Raw genomic sequence first — 20400 nt, forward strand, 5'->3', positions numbered from 1 at the left:
AAAAAAGAGAAAGAGAGAAGGTAACAAGAGAGGCCGATGAAAATGGACCCTTCTCAAGGATAATACTTAACACAAAAGGTTCAACATGGTAAATGTGAACTAAAATACAAAATAAAAAAGTAGACTTTTCAAAACATAAAAAATATACAAATAATGAGAAGGAACTAAACTAGCAGAACTGCTTCAACAACAATATAGATTAACAATAAAGCAACGATTCATAGCAACAAGGTTCCATTGACCAATATTTGACCCATCACAGCACAATTAAAGACACAAAAATCTATTACGAGTTTCTCATCTTTGGAACTGAACTGCTGACATATATACAACTATGGCATAACCTGATCACCAACTACGAAGGTGTGTAGTAAAGGCTATGTGATAATGCTATCACATAAGGCCAAGGTGGCAACCTGGAACTTCCTGTCCTCTCCGGCACACATGCCAAACAGGAAGTAGGCCATTACAGGCTTCTCCCACAGCACAGGAAGTGTAGGGTTACGGGGCAATTGACCATCTCTACAAGGTCTCTAAACACTTTCTAGCGCAAGTTTGCACTTGACACCTGTCTCTACTACCTAGATATCTTAAAGATGAGAAACTTTAATCAGATTTTTGTGGTTTAGGGTAGATCCACTGGACAAAGCCTTATTAAGATCTGACACGGTTCCATTGATAGATGCAGCTATCAGTTTCACAGACAGCATGCATAAATAGACCGAGGTAAATTAAGGAGTAAATGATAACAAAATCAGATATAAAAATTGAGATAAAATGCATAGAGGAATATAACTGAAGGGTCGCTAGCATGCCCAGACAAAAGACGATTGGAGAGGAAAGAAGAAATACAAGATTGAGGATAGAGCATCTGAGGAAAGGATAGAAAGAAAGGGAAAAGAGGAGCAAAGAGTGACAGAGGAAGAAGAAGAGAGGGGAAGGTTGGAGGAGGGTAAAGGGGGGGTAACCCGCTTCAATGCTGTGTAAACTTTGTTTTTCTTCAGCTAATGTGACAAAATGTGATGGTGGCACATTGTCACATCGCAGTCCCAGTTAACACAAAATAAGTATTGAGGAACAAGGTATGTGCCTAGAAATACATAGAAAAAGAACTGTAGTAGTTGTAGCTGGAGAGTCTAGTATCACAGAGTGTTGGAGTCAAGAAACAGAACTGGATCAACAGGGAGTAGAAATCCAGAGAACAAGAAAGAGAGACAGAGGGAAAGGGAAAGAGAGAGGTAGATGAATAAGGGCAGAATGACAGCAAAGAGAGGGAGACAGGGAGGACCTCAAAACTCATGGATAGGAGTTGAAATTTGAGTGGAGGGAGGTTGATAATGAGTCTGAGACGCAGAGGAAGGGCGTGGAAGGTACTGTGTACTTGCATGTGTGTGTATGTGTATATACATAGACGTATATATTCTTTTTTTGCGTTGGTATAGGCATGAGTGTGCGTGTGTACAGTATGTAAGAGTTAGAGAGTGGAAGAGTATGAGTTAGCAAAAACATTGTGTGTTCATGAGAGGCATCCCAGCAAGCACTTGACAGATAGTGACATGCAAGACTGTTCTATAGTATGGGGTTTTATGTATGTCTATATATATGTCTGTATATCTATGTAAATCTGAGGTGAGCGACATTAGTATTTACTTGAAAGCCTAATCCAAGCTTTAAACTTACTTTGGACTACAATCAAAAACATATTTAGGTTTTGAATGCACATAAAAGATACAGGCAACAGCTATGGACTTCTACAGAGGTCTATAAACTTCATGTGTCTCTCTAACAGCTCAACGGCTCAGCTTCAAACAGCTCTTCAACACCGAAGCAAACCACAGTGTCTGTCTTCATTTATTCAACATCAAAATGTTTGTTGGGATGCAAAGAAGGTCAAAGAGAGACAAGGAAAGTACTGCAGATGTAGAAGTAAAAAGGGATGAACTAAATGGAAGAGATGACTTAGAGACAGACAGATAGACAAGACAGGAAAGACAGGGACGAGAGACAAGACACAAGGCAGAACAAAACAGACTCAAGCAGCAAGACAGCAGACAGGAAGACAGACAGAGGGAGACGAGCAGACAGACAGTGACGGATGGGTACGCAGACATACTGTACAGTACGCAAAGGGTAAGGGGGAGGGGTTTGGGTTGTCGGAGAAAGGGAAGGAGGAGGAGGAGGGCATAAGTGGGGGATAGAATAAGGAGACTGGGATTCTAAATTCAAACAAAACAAAATAAATCAAAAAAAGAAAAAAAAAAAAGAAAAAAAAGACCATGGCTCAAAGTGGGTTTGGAGGTCTCACACACTGGGGCTTAAAATCAAGAATCAACTACACGTCCCCTCCTCCCCGCCTTTAACACCTCAGTGCACCTCAGTGCAAATGTAACTTAGGAAGTCTTGGGTTGGGCGGATGTGACGTGTGTGTGTGTGGGGGATGGGGTGGGTGGGGACTGAGGGGGAGATTCTAGGGAGAGGAGACTGGGAGGGGCATCAAGGATAGGTAGCATTCCAAAATACACCGTGTCGATCCAAATGGGATTCATATGATCGTTGCATGGGACAGTTTGCAAACAAACTAAGGGCACAGATATCACCTACACACACTCTGAGTGGTTTTTTATCTGAGAGCTGACTTGAACACTGAAATGGTTATAAAAATGTACATACACTGCACTGACATGTGGTTCATAGGGGCAAAGCTTTGTAGCACTTTCTAGCTCTATGTGCAACGTCCAAACACATCTACTCTTCCTGGCTTTGAATAACAATTTCACATCCAGCCATAGAAAACAATGCAATTTGTTTTATATGTAACAAGATTTAATGAAACACTCATAATCAATTACAGTTATATGTTGAATAAAACCCAGATGGAGACCCTCTGAAGCCAAAGTCAGGCCTTTGGTTTTTCCTCCTCTGAGCTATTCTACATGTATCCTCTCAGTCCTGTAATTCCCTGTTAATGTCAATTATGTTTCTACCTTGGGCAAGACTTGACCTGACCTTGAGGGCAAAAAGTTCATTGCTGACCTTTGAAGAAATGCTCCTTTGTGGTACACAAAAGTACACACTGAAAACGTACCATGACAAATGGTCAATAGCAAATTTAAAGTCGTTAAAAATGTCAAATTTCCATAGATAACAATCTCACAAAAATGTCTCTGTTAGAAGCAGAAATGGCTCTTTTGAATAGATTTGTTGGGAAACTTATCAAAGAATAATAACTTTTTCTGTCCTGACCTGACTGTAAGAAAAAGTGAATAAAACAACGGGATGCATGACGTTTTGGCTGAGCTATCATGCTTCGCGTCATCATGACAGTTTATTATTATTGCATCGTCATGAAGTCCAAATGGGAGATAGTCTCAAAAAAAACATGTTGAATTGGGAAAAAAGGAAAAATCCCATTATATCGGGAGAGAAAATGTATCTCTGCTTTCTAATTTGTCAAAAAATGTCTCACTAAACAACAAAGGTGAAAGGGCAGCCCATTCCTCACACGGACATGCATGGGTGTGGCTATGGCATGAGTGACATATACAGGTGCGCCCCCATCCACTTGGGCAGACACCAGAGAACCAATACAATCCAAAAATGTCACCCAAGCCCATCCAAGCATGCCATTCATTCCCAAATATAGCATTGTTCCGGACACACACACGCACAAAATCAAACGAAAGGAAACAAATCAAACTGAACAAATCCACAAAAAGAACTAAGTCCAAACAGCATAGACAGTACCAGGGTGCAGCTGTGTTCAACAAAGAGGTATGCATCAATACTATTAGATGTTTTTCAGCTATGATTTGTCTCTGCTTGAATTTTGCCTCCAATCCAAAAGAATGGTGAAAACTGAATAGGGCGAACAGGGCCTGTCTTTTAGGGGGAAACGTTCAATCAAAGTGTGTCTGGTGGTGCTATTCTCTCCCTGGGGCTCAGGTCAGCCAATGGACCGGGAGCTGTAGTGGCTGAGTGAATGAGGTTTCCCCACAGGAAGATGTCTCTGTTCACCTTTGAATAGCTACACTGTCAGGGCAATGTGGAGACTAAGACCAGCCACGTGCCAAATGTTGGTAACTTTCGGCTGTGGCTGGCCAGTGAACTCTGAAATATGCAAATCACTGAGCCAATACACAAGAACTTCCTTGCTTAAAGGCTTCACAGTACTGGGGCACTAAGTATTGAATGATAGGGTAATCAAACTAAAATTTGGAAAAACAAGGACACTGCAAAGCCATGGGAGAGTCTACCTGTCAACAGCATGCACCCTGTGTCTGACACATAAGTAAATTTGGTCTTTGGTTACAACAGAAGAGCTCAAGGTCAGTTACTACAGAACATTACACTATATCCTGGGAGAGTCTTAAAAGCCAGAAGACACTTTAGGGGACAACATTAACTAAATGTGAGTGTGACATGCAAATAAGCCGCACTATCATTACGTAGACATGGGCCTGTATGATATGACTCTTCAAGTGGACTGTGTAACTCTGTCATGCCAATGGTTCAGTAAGCTCTCACAAGCTGAGTATGTGCGTGGGTGTGTGTTTGTGTGTGTGTGTGTGGCACCCTCTCTTATCCTACCATTAAAATGTAGTGCCAGTGAAAGAAAATAAAGAATCCCAATTGCATGGACAGGCTCCTCATTCACAGAGACCAGGAGCCCAGCCGGCCCATTTGGAATTGAGAGAAAATAAAACAAACATATACCTTTCATTTGGACTACTAACAACATGTAATCTTGTTTCAAGCCCCAATGTGGAGAGAAAGACAAGAAGCCTTACAGTGGACGAGGTGAAAAGCAGTCGAGATAGAACGCCAGAGTACTGCACTAACGCTAATAGTGGGCGGTGTTGTGGAGGGATTTATGCCAAAAAACAGAGGTCAGAAGGTGGACATTATCGGCCATTTTGGTGAGGCAGTTTTTGCTGCCCCAAAATGAAGGGGGAAGCCAAAATAATGTGCAGCCTTTAGTGTCACCTTGAAGCTGAGATTACACCCTCTTGCTGCCTGAGGACACAGGCGCAGTATGGAGATCCTTTAGTCACACTTGCTGGGTGAGGCCTACGGCATTTACATATAAGCTGTAGGGGTTGGCCTGTATTAACATACCTTGGCTGCGCCAGTGCTAAACAGTCACTATGGGTGGCTCATCAAAATGGAAATTATTACCTAAAGGAAACTGACAGGGATAATGGCAGGGGTGTCTAATAATAGCAAGCAGTGAATTGAAGGGATTTCAGAGTGTATCACTTTTTTTGCATTGTTTTACAGGTAGACGAAAAGCAGCCAAATGATAATGCAAGTATGTCCCCTCACTGTGGTGATCCCTTCAGTGAATAATATCAGTCGGATTGGGAAAGGGAGTGTATTCATGTATTTGCATTAGAATAAGAGGTAATGAAACTTTGGTTTTGTATGAAAAATAAGCGTAATTCTGATACAAGGTAATTTTTCTTTTGACGGGTGGCTATTAACTTCAGGACTCCTTGAGACAAACATCTAATAGAGATGGCAGGATTTTGCTTTGGCCAGTGAGAACATAAGGTGTAATCTAGCTTTCTTTCCCAACGTTACACACAAATGCATAGCAGGACATGCAAGCACATTCAAAATCAGGCAGATACCATTGTAGAAGGCCAAACAGGCACATGCGTACATAACAGCGCAGTCTTTCTGCATCAGTGTTATTCATAGGACTCAGAATTAGATATAAAGGCCGAATGTAGATATTGTCAGGTTTTCATTATGTTGTTTCTTTCAGTTGGATTGCGCCATACTTTGTGGACACGATTTTATGGAGTGCAGCAGCGACAAGACTGAGTACTGATTTTTGCAAACTCTGCAGTTATGAGTACAGATAGAAAGTCTTTTGACAGCCAATTGGTGCATTGTTGGAGTTGGGAAGCAAATTTGCATCGGGAATAAATGCGAGATCAGAAGGGATGATTATATATATTTGAGTAATGACTTGCCTTGGTGAAATTTTTGCCGTGGTGCAAAGAAAATGGCATGGATGTAGTAGGATTGGGCCAAAAATAAATTAACTATATTCTACATCTTCTCAAAGGAAAAGTTGGCTCGCACTGAATATTTTCGAGGGGGTTTGTCTTGCTAATATTTTGGGGCTTAGTGTGGCTCATGGAAACAAGCAAAACGGCTCAACAAAAAGCCTCTTGTTGACTAGTGTATATTCGATAAGTAAATATTAACTGTAAAGGTGCCTTCGGGCACGATATGCATGGACTCTAAACGTGAGACTTGGTTAAAATAGAGAGATTCCAGAAGTAAATTTCGTGCTGGGTGTTGCTGAGGTAAAACATATGTGCTCCTATAGATGAATAAAGGTTCTGAAAACACAAAAATTGCTAATTTATTTTTTGGAGAAGTAGTCATTTTCAATATGACTTTCAGATACTTTACAGAGATAAGCCTAATCCCATGGAGATCAGCACACTCTGACAGCCACGCATACAAAAACTACCACACTCACAGAGGAGTGATAGGGAGAAAGTGTGTAATCTCTTCTGCCTGAAAGAATGACATGTCTGATCTACCCAGACTTGTTGAGCCACATCTAATACCTCTCGCCAAAACCCGTGGCTCCTTCCATGAGACTGGTCGGGCTATAAAACGTACAGGCAAGTTCACTGCAGCCGGCGACATGAGATTCAATATAGATATGATTCAGCTGAAAATGTCTTGGGAAACCTGCCTCACACGCTGATGCTTACATTTAAGTGAAACATCTTAAGAGATAACGGGAGGTTGGTACAAAGCCGGCTAAAACATAAATCAGTGCTGCTTGCATTGATCTCCATTTCATTTAGCACTTTCTTCTCATTATTGTTGTAAGATTACAGCAAGAACGCTACAAAAAAAAAAAAAAAAGCTAATTGTAGTCCAGTTTGAGAATCTTCATTACTTTAGTCACGTCAACCTGAAAATCAATTCTATTCTATGAATGCCTGGGTGTGTGTGTGTGTGTGTGTGTGTGTGTGTGTGTGTGTGTGTGTACAAGGGAAGGGGAGCTTTTGAATAATAAATTATAATTTGATTGAATGTCATGACTGCGAGGGAACACAAACAGCAGTCACTCAACAAAACCAATCACATCTAGCTGCCGCCATTTGAAAATAAAAGTATCTTTGAGCACCCGCTAAGCAACAGCAAATGTGATGTTGAAGTCATTATATTGTTATTGATCCACACGACTGTAAATGGCATCCCTTAATGGCTGCCTGAATCACCATGGAACCCAATCAGGTCCAATCAGGTCTAATTTTTTCAGTAATGGATCGCTATACACAAGATGACAGGAACACTGGCTGTATACACACTTATTATTTCATTCGGCATTTGCATTTGCACTCCGAGACTCAAGAAGCAGAGCAGCATCATTTTGAAAAAGAAACACAAATCTCACAAACAAATGAACCACAAAAAGACAAACATTTTTTTTTTCTTTAAATAGTAAAGTAAGGTCAGGAAAAGAACTGAAACAAAAGGAAAACACACAAACACTATACCAATCACAACACAAAAAAAAAAAACTAAATAAAGGAAAGCCAAAAAAGGGGTGTATCAGGGGAAACACTTGTAGAGAAACCAAGGAAAGAGAAGGAATCAATTGAACAAAACACAGGGTATGCAGAAAGAAAAATACCATCATGGCCAAAGGGATTCTGTACAGGCATGCAAGCGCAGTTACATTCTCCCATCATGCAACAAGTCCTGTTATTTCAACGTGCTGGGTTTCCATGACAACACGTGCAAGAAAGCTTTTAGGTGCAGAAGCAATACCAAAGGATGCAAAACGAGAAAAGGCCCCACAATGCAAACATAAAAGTAAATTAACAAGACCCGAGCTACTCGGGTTTGCTTTCATCATTTCTTCCTTGGAAATAAAGAAAAAATTCTTTTCATAATCATTTAGCAGTTTGGATTAACTGATTAGTATTTGTTCAAATTTGTAATGAATCGAGCTCTGTAATAGGCAAATACAGCTAAAATTTTTCAACATGTTGAATTTTTTTTTTCAAATGTGGGTTAAAAAAAGTAAAAAAGAAAAAACACACCAACCTTCTCGAAGCTCTGAGGGATGTAAAGGGGTTGATGCAGAACACAATGACATGAGGAGAAGAGAAAAATAGGGGAAACACAGAGAGAGTAAAAAAAGCCACCTCAAGGTGTTTAGCTGCAGCTACATTTCCCTTTTCTTTAATCTTTTTTTTTCCTCCTTTTCCCTTGTCCCTGCTATCAGTGACACCCGTCTTGAAAGTACACTTGCCTGCCCCCCCCTCCCTTAAATAAACTTTGAACCAAAACAATCAGATTCACCCCAGTGGCCGCACTGTCGCCTGGTAAGAAAAATATAGTGAGGCGCCACTGGAGTCAAATCAAGCGTACCATACTCATAATTCATAATTTCACAAGCTCCTTATAGCCACAAGGACAGGCTCCTGTGGTGGCTGTATTTGCTTTTGTTAGAGAAGGAAACCAAATAAAGAGAAAATAAAGAAAAACTAATGAGAGATAGAAAATAAAAAAAGACACAGTTTGGGCTGAAATTAGCAGCTGCAGTTCAAGACAGTTACAGTAAATGTTGTTAGAAGCCAATCAGGAACACTGTCATTATGGTTTCTGTTTGGGTAGTTGTCTTAATTTGCCCTGGTAAAGTATGCCCAATTTATATACAATTTAGGACTCTTGTTTTCTTTTGGTTTTTTTTCTCTGAAAGGCGATCCCTACCACAGCTGCTAATCTCAAGTGCATTTCGCTTTGTGAACAAAACATAGTCAACATCAAGTATCAGAATTGATTGACAAAAGTTAACTGAAAACAGACAAAGGTTGACACCATCAAGGCATAACAAGTGTGTTACATAGTGTGAAAGTACCTGAGTAATTATGACCCTTGTGTACCCTGTTTAAAAGCATGCTGATGGAGCCAGTGTTCATGGAGATTGCATGAATTGTTGGAAATGATATCAGGGTATTTGCTGTGTGTTTTTGACCAAAGAAACTATTCGTATCCCAGTGCTGTGTCAACATAGTGTTCCCAGTATAGCTATTTAATGATTCCTGTAGAGCACTTGATTGCAATTTACATGTACCCTTTAATTTCTACCATGCTGTACATGAGCAAGGTGGAGAGCTACTTGACATTAAGTGTTACTGCATCACAGTGGAGACAGCATGAGCCTCCAGGATGAATGCTGGCAAGAAGACACACTAATCTTGATGAACTATTTTTTACCGTCTGCTCCTCACAGTTGAATTTTTCTTCCCTATGCTGCTACTTCACAGCGTATGATAATAACAATAATAATGAAAAAGCAGCTCCCTGACCCATTTTATAATGTCAGAGTAGTGAATTATTTATTGGGAACAAAGTTATTTGGTACACAGCAGAGGGAACAAACTGAGTAGATACCGAGGCATCTTTATTTAATATGCACAATATAAATAATACATGTCAAAAATGCATCTGCTTCAATTTATTAAAGCTCCCTCAACTGGGATTCATTGCCATTTAACATTAGTGGTAGAGGGTAGGCTTTTGTCTTCATTGCCTGTTTCCTATGAAACTCAGCATTCTCTGTGACTGATTGTTTTTCATATCTCCACTTTGCTGGAACATGCCAGCCAAAATTACTACTGACTGTAAGGGGCTTTAAAGATAATACCCCAAAGCAGAAACAGGGGAATACTATGGATTTATGCTCCAGAACACCATAAAGAAAAGTAGAGGAAGTATGCTATTTATAATCAATGCGACAGAGTATTTTTTATGTGAGACAGAACAGCTGACTGTGTTAACAGTCATTTCTTATTAATTCCCCACAAGGAAAACCTTTTTTAAACCCCCAAATCTGGAGAAGGCTAAGGGGTTGAGATTTTGATTGGTGGGCATTAATACCTCGCCACCCAATCAAAATCAAGACTTACCGTTGTGCTCCTGTACCTGAAAAGAACTAATCAAAAAGAAGTCCCTCCCGACTCTTTTTGGGTTCCATAAGTTTGACGAAGGGGGAAACATTTTATCGGGCAAACAATTACAGGTAAAAGGCGTCTTACAACCGATAAAGACATACGGCTTGTTGTGCTACACATTTCCTTCCGAGTGAGTAGGGGAGGGCATTGAAAGACAAAATGGAGCATAACATCATAACAGAGAAGAACATTAGTAGGTCAATTATAGTTTTGACATTTGGAAGTTTCAGTGCATATGAAATTACATTTATGGGCAGGCAATACTATCAATGTTTAAAGATTTATATTACTCGGGTAACACTATTTTGCAAAATACATTTTGTGCATATACAGCTGGGCTAGAATGGAAGCAATTATCATTTGTTAAGCTCAACAGTAATGCCACTTAAAGCTGAGCTGCACTGTGCATTTTAGTTAGAATGGGTGGATGTTTTCATTTTTTTTTTTTTTTTTCTGGCCTGGCTCTGGGGCCGGGTTGCTCCCTACCTCGCACATAAAGGTTAGCAGGGGACGAGTAGCGCACGCCTTCCACATTAATCGCCACGCACTCGTACTTCCCCTGGTCTGTCTCCTCGCTGTTCTCGATCTGCAAGGCACCTGGGAAATGACAAGATCCAACAAAGACAAAAAAGGGAGGAGGGAGGGAGAGAAAAAGAGAAGAGAAAAGAGAGAGAGAGAGAGAGAGAAAGCAGGGAGGAAATGATTAGTCAACCTGTCAGTGACAGTGCATGAAGGAGTCAGACAATCTTCTTAATAGAGGGTATCTTGAATTTCTCAAGACCATTTCGTCAAGAACTGTTTCTCTCTGCAGTGCTAATGCATATTACCATGACAAACTGGGTTTCTCTCCAGCCTCAGCCATACACAGATAAAAAGAGGAGGTATTAAATAAATAAAAATGTGGACTGAACCAGTCGCACTAAATTTGTAGTCATGTTGGTGTATGAAACACATGCAAAAAAAACCCCCAAAAACTGCAATAAGGACAAAGAAAGGATGTAAATGTGATGAAAGGTAATGGAGAAGGGTGTTGAGATGGTCCTGTAAACTGAGTGAGATTAACAAATTCTCCTTTGCATAGCACTCACAAAGGGAGAGACTGTGTGTGCTGGGGGGGGGGGGTCATGTGAAACTATCCTTACATATAGTTCATGTCCAAATGAACACTGGCATGGTGCATAATGCAGTAGAAGAATTTCAAACTGTGCGAAAGAACTTCTTATCACAATCGGGAGTCATCTTATCCTTACATTATATCGTGTAAACATATGACCATATTAGTTAATAGTATGGCTTCCATTGTGATTGGAACGGGTCATTTGTGTTCTCTTTCAGTTGTTACTCGTGTATTTTCTTTTAATTGCTTTTCTCCGGTCTGCTAGGATCTGATGTAAATTCACTCATTTTTTTAAGGTTATTCTGTTTTATACAAACCCTTTAGGGCTTATGTGTTTCAAACAGACTGTATTTCTTATCACTTGCCTCAGATTTTATCTCCTATACATGCAAATAAACTCAACCTAAATGCTTGGCAACAGCGTCGGAGAAGGGGCGTGGGGGATGGAGGAGGGAGGTGAAACAACGGGCGTCAGATCATTCCTCGTTAGAGCGCTGTTGACGGCACTTCCTGATGATATCATTAGGGCTTCTGGCTGGCTCAGCAGACAGATTGCAGCCCAGGCCTCCCTGACAAACACAGCACCATCGCTCGTTAGCATTTAGCCAGGAAGCATCAATACGCCAGCCGTTGCCCAGGATGCTTTGTAATATACCATAACCTACTCCATCACATCAAGCAAGCGGAGTGAACACAATGTTGTACAAGGCTACTATTCTGGAACATTGGTCTAATAACGCTTTTCAGCTGTTGCACAAATGAGACTATCGATCCTGCTTAATTATAAAGATTAGTCACGCTTCCACCTTGGACACGGACTAAGAGTATTTTACCCCTCCGAGTCAGTACAATGATATCTACTCTTAAAAAAAAGAAAACAGACCTGAAGCTACAACAATCTATACTCTATTCTGTTTTTTTTTTTCTCCTCTTCATTTCCCTCTGCACCTCCAGACCATTCTCATCCCCCAGAGGGAGCTGTTCCTGGCACATGAACCAAATGGAAACGTCTACCTGCAGAGTGCAGGTGGTGGAGTATTTGCTCTGTGTTTATGCAGAGATCTGATTTGGATCTGTTTGATGTGTGCTTGGAACAGCAAATGCCAGCCCGGTGGCAGGTGGGTTGGAATGTGCTCAGAAGCCTAGCTCCTCAACACGAGGGAGACCACAAAGTAAGGACTGTGTGAAGTTCAACTCCAGGTGGACGGTTCCAGAAAGCTCTGCCAGCGGCTCGTCAGCCTTGGTCCCTGTGCTGAATTATAAAATCTTTGCGAGGCTAAATCTGAAGTTGGTGCAGGTTTTTTTTTTTTTTTTTTTCAATGCTTCATGAATAATAATGTGGAAGGGCTTGTGTTGGGCCAAAGCCCCCTTTTTGTTGACTGTTACCAAACAGTTAAATCACAAGAAATGTTGTATATTTCATATCCTTTCATTCCGTGTCTGCCAGCTGCTCAAAGTCCGTAGATCCAAATGCTTCCAACAAATACAAATGTCTCAATCTAAAAATACTACTTAACAAATGTCATCTGAAGGTCAACAAAACACAACCACCAACATGCAGAGGGGTGACAGATAATGAGCCAAACAACATTAATTGAAAGCCAATTAAAACCAACATTGGCTGCTGTGAATCGTACCTCCTGGCGAAAGGGAAGAAAAACAGAGGACACTTTGAAGGGATAGAGCGAGTTTCATCTGTTCCCGCCAGCTTTGGTGGAGGCTCCTTGCTAGGTGGTATTATCTATTGTTTCCAATCCCCCACTGGCTTCATTACATATTCTAGCTATCATTTCAAAGTGGAACTGTGAAGAACACATAAATACTCCCTTCACTTGCAGAGAGAGGGAGAACAAGTGAGGTAGGGGGAAAAAAAAAAAGAAAGAGGTAGAGAAAAGGCGGGGAGGAGAAGCGAAGAAGCACAGATAGGAAGGAGTGACAAGGGAAGTAAGAGAAAACAAATGTAGTGGAAGAGTGAGGAGATTTATTCCTATTCGAAGATCATCTAAAAGTTAAGGAAAAGAAAATAATAAAACCCTCTGTTTGACTTGTAACCAGCACAGACAGATTATTCTTGCCCTCCTGAAAATGTAGTTGTGTTACAATTTTGAACTAGATTCACAATAAGAATAAAATACTGATGAATGTGATTGTACACATTTGACAAGATTGCATGAACAAATGTTTGATGAAGGAAGCACAGTGAGGGAGTTTGTAGGAGATAAGGTGCGAGAGCACAGAAGAAATCACAACTTCGTTCTATTTTGAGATGCTTTATGCTCCTCGCTCCGCTAGAGCTGCACGAGGTGGAGATGCAATGTCCCGCTGGTGTTATATGTGCTGTGCCACACTTTGAGAGTTGCATGTCTCTCGTGTCCATTTCCACTCCCTTGTTCGAGTCCAAGCTTTGTCTTTTTTAAACCACAAAGAAGTTAATTTAAATGGATCTATCCCAGTTATTTAATTAATATTTTCACTGCACTGTCACTGCATAGGGGAGTAAAATGTTTTTTTTTTTTTTTTTTTTGTTGACCGGGCAGTCAGCTTTAAGCCTGATAACATAAGCATTTAAAGACAACAGACCTCTAAATCCAAATGAACCCTCTTTGATTTCCTATCTCCAGAAACAGCATGCATGTGCATGTGTGCACACACAGAACAAACTCCACCCTTTGAAAAAAACCTTGACACCAGCATGCGTCTCTTTCCTACAGTTCCCTTTTGTCTTTTTTTTTTGAAAGTGACTGCACTCTCCGTGTTTTGCATAATTGTGCTCCTGCTTGCCTGTGGATCACCAGAGCGCGAGTGGCCATTGGCACTTTTTTTTTTTTTTTTTTGCTTTTATCAGGAATAGAGGAAGGACACAAGGAATGAAATAAATGCTGAAAATTATCTTTCACAAGCACAATGAAAAGCAGAGCCCCAGTCTGTTCACAGAATAGACGTTTACTGATAAAGACTTGCCCAGTGAAAAAAAAAAAAAAAAAAAAAGCCAATTTACAGTGTCTCTCACAAAATGGCCATACTGTGCTTATGAGGCCAGACATACACGGGGCCTAATGGCATGTCTTCCCTGTCTCCAGCTATGAAGTCTAATCGCAAACGCAACAACTGCAATAACTACCGCAGACCGGTTTGTTTTCCTTGATTTCATTAGAAAACACAAGAAACAGTTCAAACAGGTGACTGCTTGTGTACTCTACTTTTAGATATCGGAGGTACAAATATGACCTCTGTAGCCACAGAAGAGATAATTTGACTTGACCAGTGATTGTTGTGTTAAATATTTCATCTGTCACATGCAAATTACTTTTATTTTATATTACCTTGCAAGTATCTGAGTGAATACTAATTTATTTTGCTCAAGAACACTTAAAAAAGGACACATGAAAGTTGAAGGACACTGTGTGAGCTGTTGCAAGGAGCGAACCTAAGACCAGAGAATGTCTTGGGACAGGACAGACTCTCAATCCACTTAGTAAACCGCAGAAAGCACCGCCCCTGCTCAGTAATAATTCATGTTTTTCTGGGTCAGAGAAGAAAAGACTTTCTTCTTTCTGTCTTATTCCATGATATATCCAGAAGAAGAAGAAACAGTGGCTCCAAGTCAGCCAAATAAAGTCATTGATAATAATGAAATCACTTCCATGTGGACCAATTAGTCTCCATCTAAGTCAAAGTGACCCTTCCTGCACACCAACGCTCACAACCTCCCATCTCCACTGCTGCCCACTCCTGGCTGTCTTGCAGCATGTTCACTGCCTTCATCCATTCAATAAAGAAGGCTGTAATGGGCGGTGGGTCTGGGACATTTGTCCCAGCCGTGACAGCTGCCCTGGTTAACAGCACTGCTTGCCGCAGGGTGGTCTGATGAGGAGCGTTGAGGTGCCAAGGTGCGATAACAAAGACTGTCTGGGTACAGTTCAACAAATACATGCTTTTGAAGGCCAAATCGGATTCCGGGACAGGCATTCTTGCACAGAGGCTGTTTAGAGTGCTAGTAATCTTCAGTATATTACAATTTCAACATTTTCTAACCAAAAATGTCCAAGCAATGTCCTATCTATTTAATGGTAGTAGAAACTCTGAAATTAAAACATTTCCCTGCATGTTTGCTGTAGCTGTAGACTAGCAGGAAATATCATGTCAGACAATATCTATTTTTAGCAAAACATCAATATCAACAAACCTATATATAAATTTAATTTGAGTTTTAGTCTAGGTTGTTGGGGAATGACAAGTAGAGAAGGAAGGAAGAGTGCATGGATGGGGGAAATCAGAAATTGAGATATGGAAAAAAGAAAAAAAGAAAGTGTTGGAAATTGAGTGTCATTTATGAGAGGTGCAGTGAACAAAAGAGAAAGAAAGAGAGAGAGAGAGAGACAGAGAGAGAGAGAGAGAGTGAGAGAGAGAGGGAGGGAAAGAACAGAACAGTCAGAGAGGGTTGGGAGGAAGACTTAAAGAGACAGACAAGCACAGAAAAACAGAAGGACAGATGAGAGGATAAAAGAAAAGCGAGGAGGGGCTGGCATGGATGATTAATTTCAGAAAGTGCCTGAAGCTGTGGTCTACCCACCCCAGTCGCTGCTTTGTAGCAGATTTGCCGTGTGTGTGCCCCTCCACCCCCCCGGTCCTATTTGTGTAATTCAATTAGTGTGCTCCAGCGGGCCTTGATTGATTTGTTTAGGCGATCAACAAAATGGCTGGCCAAGTCTCCCTCTTTCTTTCCCCTCCCCTCCTGCTCCTTCCGCAGCCCACTCAGGCATGCCGGTGGCACACTGTTCTTTTCATCATTTTATCTCTTGTTTTCAGCTCATGTCTCTCATTTGTCCCTCATTTCTCATCTCCTCTCCTGTCGTTCTCCCTCCATCCTCTCGTCCCAATGCCGCTCACTAAAGCTCTACTACAGTGTAATTAAAAGCACCTCGCTGTATAAGTGGATACACACTCATAATAATAGCCTTTCCAGTACATGAACTGAACGCACTGAAGTGCACAAAAGAGTGCAGGATACAATACCTCTAGTGTTTCAGCACACCTACTATTATGATTCAGGAGGACTTGTTGTAAAAAGCATCTTTGCTATTACATTATTACTTCACTAAAATTACGTAGCTGTTTAGGGATGCATTGTGCTATTGAGAATGGTAGTCAGGCCACATCTGTCCTTGCTGAAAAAGTAAAAAAAAAAAACAAAAAAAAAAAACAGCAGCAAGCAAACTGGAAGTAATACATTTCACACTGTGCGAAACATGTTATCAATATCCAAAACCCAGTAGAATCGCACCGCACTTGCTGGTGCTTTTCCAAGTTTTGAAAACACTGTTTCAAAAAATACAATTCTCCAGTTGCCGTTGTATTGTGGAACATCAGTTCCAACACCTTTTGCTACCACAGAGGGCGACACAATGTGGGAGTGTACGGATTTCAGTTGAGAACCCGCGGTTCTCATAATCCCACCAACTAAGAAGAGAGCTAGTGTGACCAGTGTGTGTGTAAGCCTGGACTTATAGTTATTTCTCTGTGTCTCTCCCTCTGTCCGCATCCTGGCTGTCACTCGCGCACACTCTGTCACCACCCCAAGGTCATTACACTGTGATCGCACCAGCATGGGGCCCCACGTGTGATGCCATTGTTGTCAGCGCCCATCTGGTGGCTTGTAACGCTCCCATGAAATCAGTAATGAAGCAGGTAGGGAGTCGAGCTACCTTTATACCTATCGCTTACCTCTAGGCCAACACCTGGGTGGCTTTGTATGGAAGCAAAATGAATGCAGATTTTACATTTTGAGAAGCCGTCTCTTACAAGGAGTGATGTACAATGACTCAGCAGAAGGACAACGATGTCTTCCCTAAGGCTTCAAAGAAAAGAAAAAAAAAGACGCTCTATTATGTAAAGTGGAAGAGTCAGCTTAAAGTAGATGAAAGTTTGCATTAGGGTGATCATGAACCTATGCATACAAACTATTTGTTTCCTCCTCAGACACCTTGATCTCAATTACATTTTGCACGCCTCTCCAGCTATGCAATTCCTTTTTCACTCTTCATAAGCGCCATACACTCCTGATAGCGACTCAGTGTTGGCATGTGCTAAAGTGGTCGGGAGAAATCGCCTTTTTCAGGCCGCTTATCTCATTATGCAAATGCAAAGTTCATAAGTCACGCCTGCTTTTGTTCACCGGAATATGATTTATGAGACGTTCTTATTCAAAGAAAGGAGATGTGGGGAGGGCTGGATTTGGCTATCTTAGTCATGAGTGAGGGCGTTAAAGGAATGAAGTTTAGTCTAAAAAACGTAAGATGTTCATGAATATGCTTGACAACATGCTACTGTTTAGAGATTTGCGAATGGTTGAGGATGGAGAACGGTAACATTACTGTAGGGGCTCTATTGTCAAAAGGGTTCACCTCCTTTGCTGTATCAAACTGTGATTGTGAAAATGAAAAGCATTTATTCCATCCCCTTGAATATGGGGAAATACATGACAAACTGAGATATTCACTTACCTGCTCAGCCTGTTGAATAAAAACATTTTTTGCAACAAACACACAGAATCTTACTGAATCAACTGGAAGAGAACACTTCAGCAACAAAGCCGGGTGGATAATTACAAGTGAAAGTTAAATTGTCTGGGGAAATGAAAAAAAAAAAAAAGAAAAGAAATCAGGCGAGAGGAAGAATTATTTTAACAAAGCTTTTCTATAATTCATCAGAGTCACACTCCTTTACCACTGTCATTCCTGTCCCACCTTGATATCCTCCTGTTTATCCTCTGACATTATAAAAGCTGGTTATGCAGCGGTAATAGGATGTGCAATGTTGCTGTTTTGAAAAAGCGGCCTTACTTAGGCAACGTGGCTATCGCTGTGGTGATGCACGGAGGGATGAGGAGGATATCAAAGCAGAGAAGGAGAGGGAAGAAAGGGGGATGCTAAGATTGTATTGAACAGTATTGAATGGCCTGGCCTCATCAACAAATAAGGTCACCGCCACCTACCCCCATCGTCCCATCACCAATCGCCCACCCTTCAGCCCCATGTCCATGTCCAAACAAACTTAAATGTCAGAGGCACAAAGCAAACAAACTTTCCTCCCTCCCTCCATTTCAACCTTCTCAAACCGACCGTATCATAACCAATCGACAACAAAGCTTGAATTGCTCAGTGGTTTTTCTGACACTGATGATGTGGAGGAGATTGCAGGAAGGCACAAACACTGAACGCCCACAGGGGTGGAAGAACTGCACATTAATGATGACATGGGGCATGGGGGTGTGAAACACATATGTTCACGCGTACAGAGAGCACAGAACAGAAACACGGATGAAATATAAACGTTAGTAGAAATGAAAGAGGTTTGTCTTTTTTTCTTTTTAAAGAGGAAAAGCCCACTTGATATTCCCCAGATTTAGTCAGTTGGGTGGAGTTAGGAGCGGTTATGTCTGGTTATGTGTCAGTTAAAGTCTTGTTTTTTTTTTTTGTTTTTTTTTTCCCCCTTCTTTGCTGTGATGGTTAAACGTCTTACCTCGAATCGGGGTACCCTCTGGAGGAGACACAAAAATGAAGACACAACATCAGTTTAGTTCAAGGTTAATGTTAGTAATAGTTAGAGGAGTTATTTGGGTTGGAACCTGGATCAATTGAATTAAATTATCAAACCATTTGTAATCTCTTAGGAATTTTTTCATTAAGAAAACCAAAAACAAAATAAAAAAAAAAAACTACAAAAACAAAACGAACAAAAAAAACAAAAACAAACAATACCTCTCATTGCTGGTATCACAAAGGAATGGGGAGGTTTGTATGGCCGGCACACTCCATTGCCCTATCGTTCTCTTTTTTTTCCCCACTTGCCTTAGACTTATTAAGAGAGGAAACAAAATGCTTCATCCGCAGGGCTGAAGAAGCTCGAGGTGTTCATGTGAGTTTTTATCTGGGCTGCAACCTGGGATGATAAGGCTGAGCGTGAGAGGTCTGACCTTAAGTTGACATGGATTGCTCCAGTGGCGTAAGCCCTTTCCCGGCCAATTGACCTTGAATAAGAAGTCAGTTAAACAGCTAGTGTGTCACTATTGTCCACCGGGTATCTGCATTAGTCTGGAACAAACTTGCTGAGGGAGGAATGGCGTCTCCACTGAACTAGAATTTCGGGATGTACCTTCAGGCAGCCGCAAGTCAAACCAAGCAGACTGAAGTTCTTATTTATCCTGCGAGTCGTAAACCTGCTTAACTGTAACAGATAGACTCTTCACCTCAAGCTTCATCCCTCCCCCCCCAGTCATTCAGTCTCCTGTTTCGTTCCGTTGTTTCATTTCACTGAGAGTTGTATGTTTCTCTATTCTTTGTTTATTGTGTATTGGGTTACATGCCTGACTGCAAGCCAAATGTCCCATTAGGACCAATAAAATATTGAGCTTATCCAGTAGGTGGCTGGTGGGCTTTTTAAATGTAGCCCACCAGCCACCTACATTGTAGTTGTTGCTGCAATGTAAAATGCATCCCTTATAGGCAGAGCTTAGGGTGTGGGTAGGGGTGCCAGCTTAACTTCAATCCCTTCTCTGCCAAGCATTAAACTGTCCTTCTGCTCTTGGCTTTTTTTTTTTTCCTCTCTCATTGTTTTCTAGCAGTTTCTCCAAACTCCTTTTACTTTTCTTACTTTATCTGTTCCAAAATTCCTCTCTCTAACTTTTAGATTTTTTTGTCTGTCTCAGTCTCTCCCATAGTTCCTCCCTCTTGCCTTTCTTAGTCTCCCTCTCGAAATCTAAGGATGACTCATGGCAGCAACATGCCCTTGGCCATCCCTCGAGAGTGCCAGCAGGGCGGCGCCAACCCAGGAGAGGTGCCCTACTTAGCATACACAGCCTGCAGGCACAGAGCTGCGGGTCAATGGTATGCACTTTCCATTGAGCCTAACATTACAGGCCCGGCCCCTGTGTGTTTGTGTGTGTGTGTGTGTGTGTGTGTGTGTGTGTGCGTGTGTGCATTCATGCAAGTTGCATACAACATATGCCAGCCCTCCTACCAAATAGCAGAACCAAAAAAAACAACAATACCTCTCCCAGTTAAAAAATGATATAAAATCAAGAGAACCCGCGTGTCCTTAAGATGTAAAGTGGTGGCAGCAAATTTCCACATTCTATGCGGCACATTAAGGAGTGTGGGTGGCGAGGTAGTGGGGATGAAATTCTCAATGTCTGCGAGTCCGATCGTTGTTGTAGCTCTGCATACAGAGACATCCTTTGTGATACCAGCAGGCAGGAGGCAATCACTGAGTTTGAAGTTCTGCCTG

At 41.3% G+C, this 20400-nt stretch overlaps 1 protein-coding gene across 1 annotated transcript in view; it reads right to left on the minus strand.

The window, feature by feature from the left end:
- LOC111234847 (receptor-type tyrosine-protein phosphatase S-like) overlaps window positions 1–20400 on the minus strand; it is a 132016-nt gene that overhangs the window by 64686 nt on the left and 46930 nt on the right. Inside the window, exons 6-8 of the mRNA XM_022763078.1 lie at window positions 18637–18654; window positions 10485–10595; window positions 8086–8097 (exon numbers count right to left, since the gene is read on the minus strand). Coding sequence (XP_022618799.1) covers window positions 8086–8097; window positions 10485–10595; window positions 18637–18654 — 141 coding nt within the window. The remainder of the gene's footprint in view (window positions 1–8085; window positions 8098–10484; window positions 10596–18636; window positions 18655–20400) is intronic.

This window comes from Seriola dumerili, unplaced genomic scaffold, assembly GCF_002260705.1.
Source record: "Seriola dumerili isolate Sdu_G_001 unplaced genomic scaffold, Sdu_1.0 BDQW01000002.1, whole genome shotgun sequence".
NCBI classification, from domain to species: domain Eukaryota; kingdom Metazoa; phylum Chordata; class Actinopteri; order Carangiformes; family Carangidae; genus Seriola; species Seriola dumerili.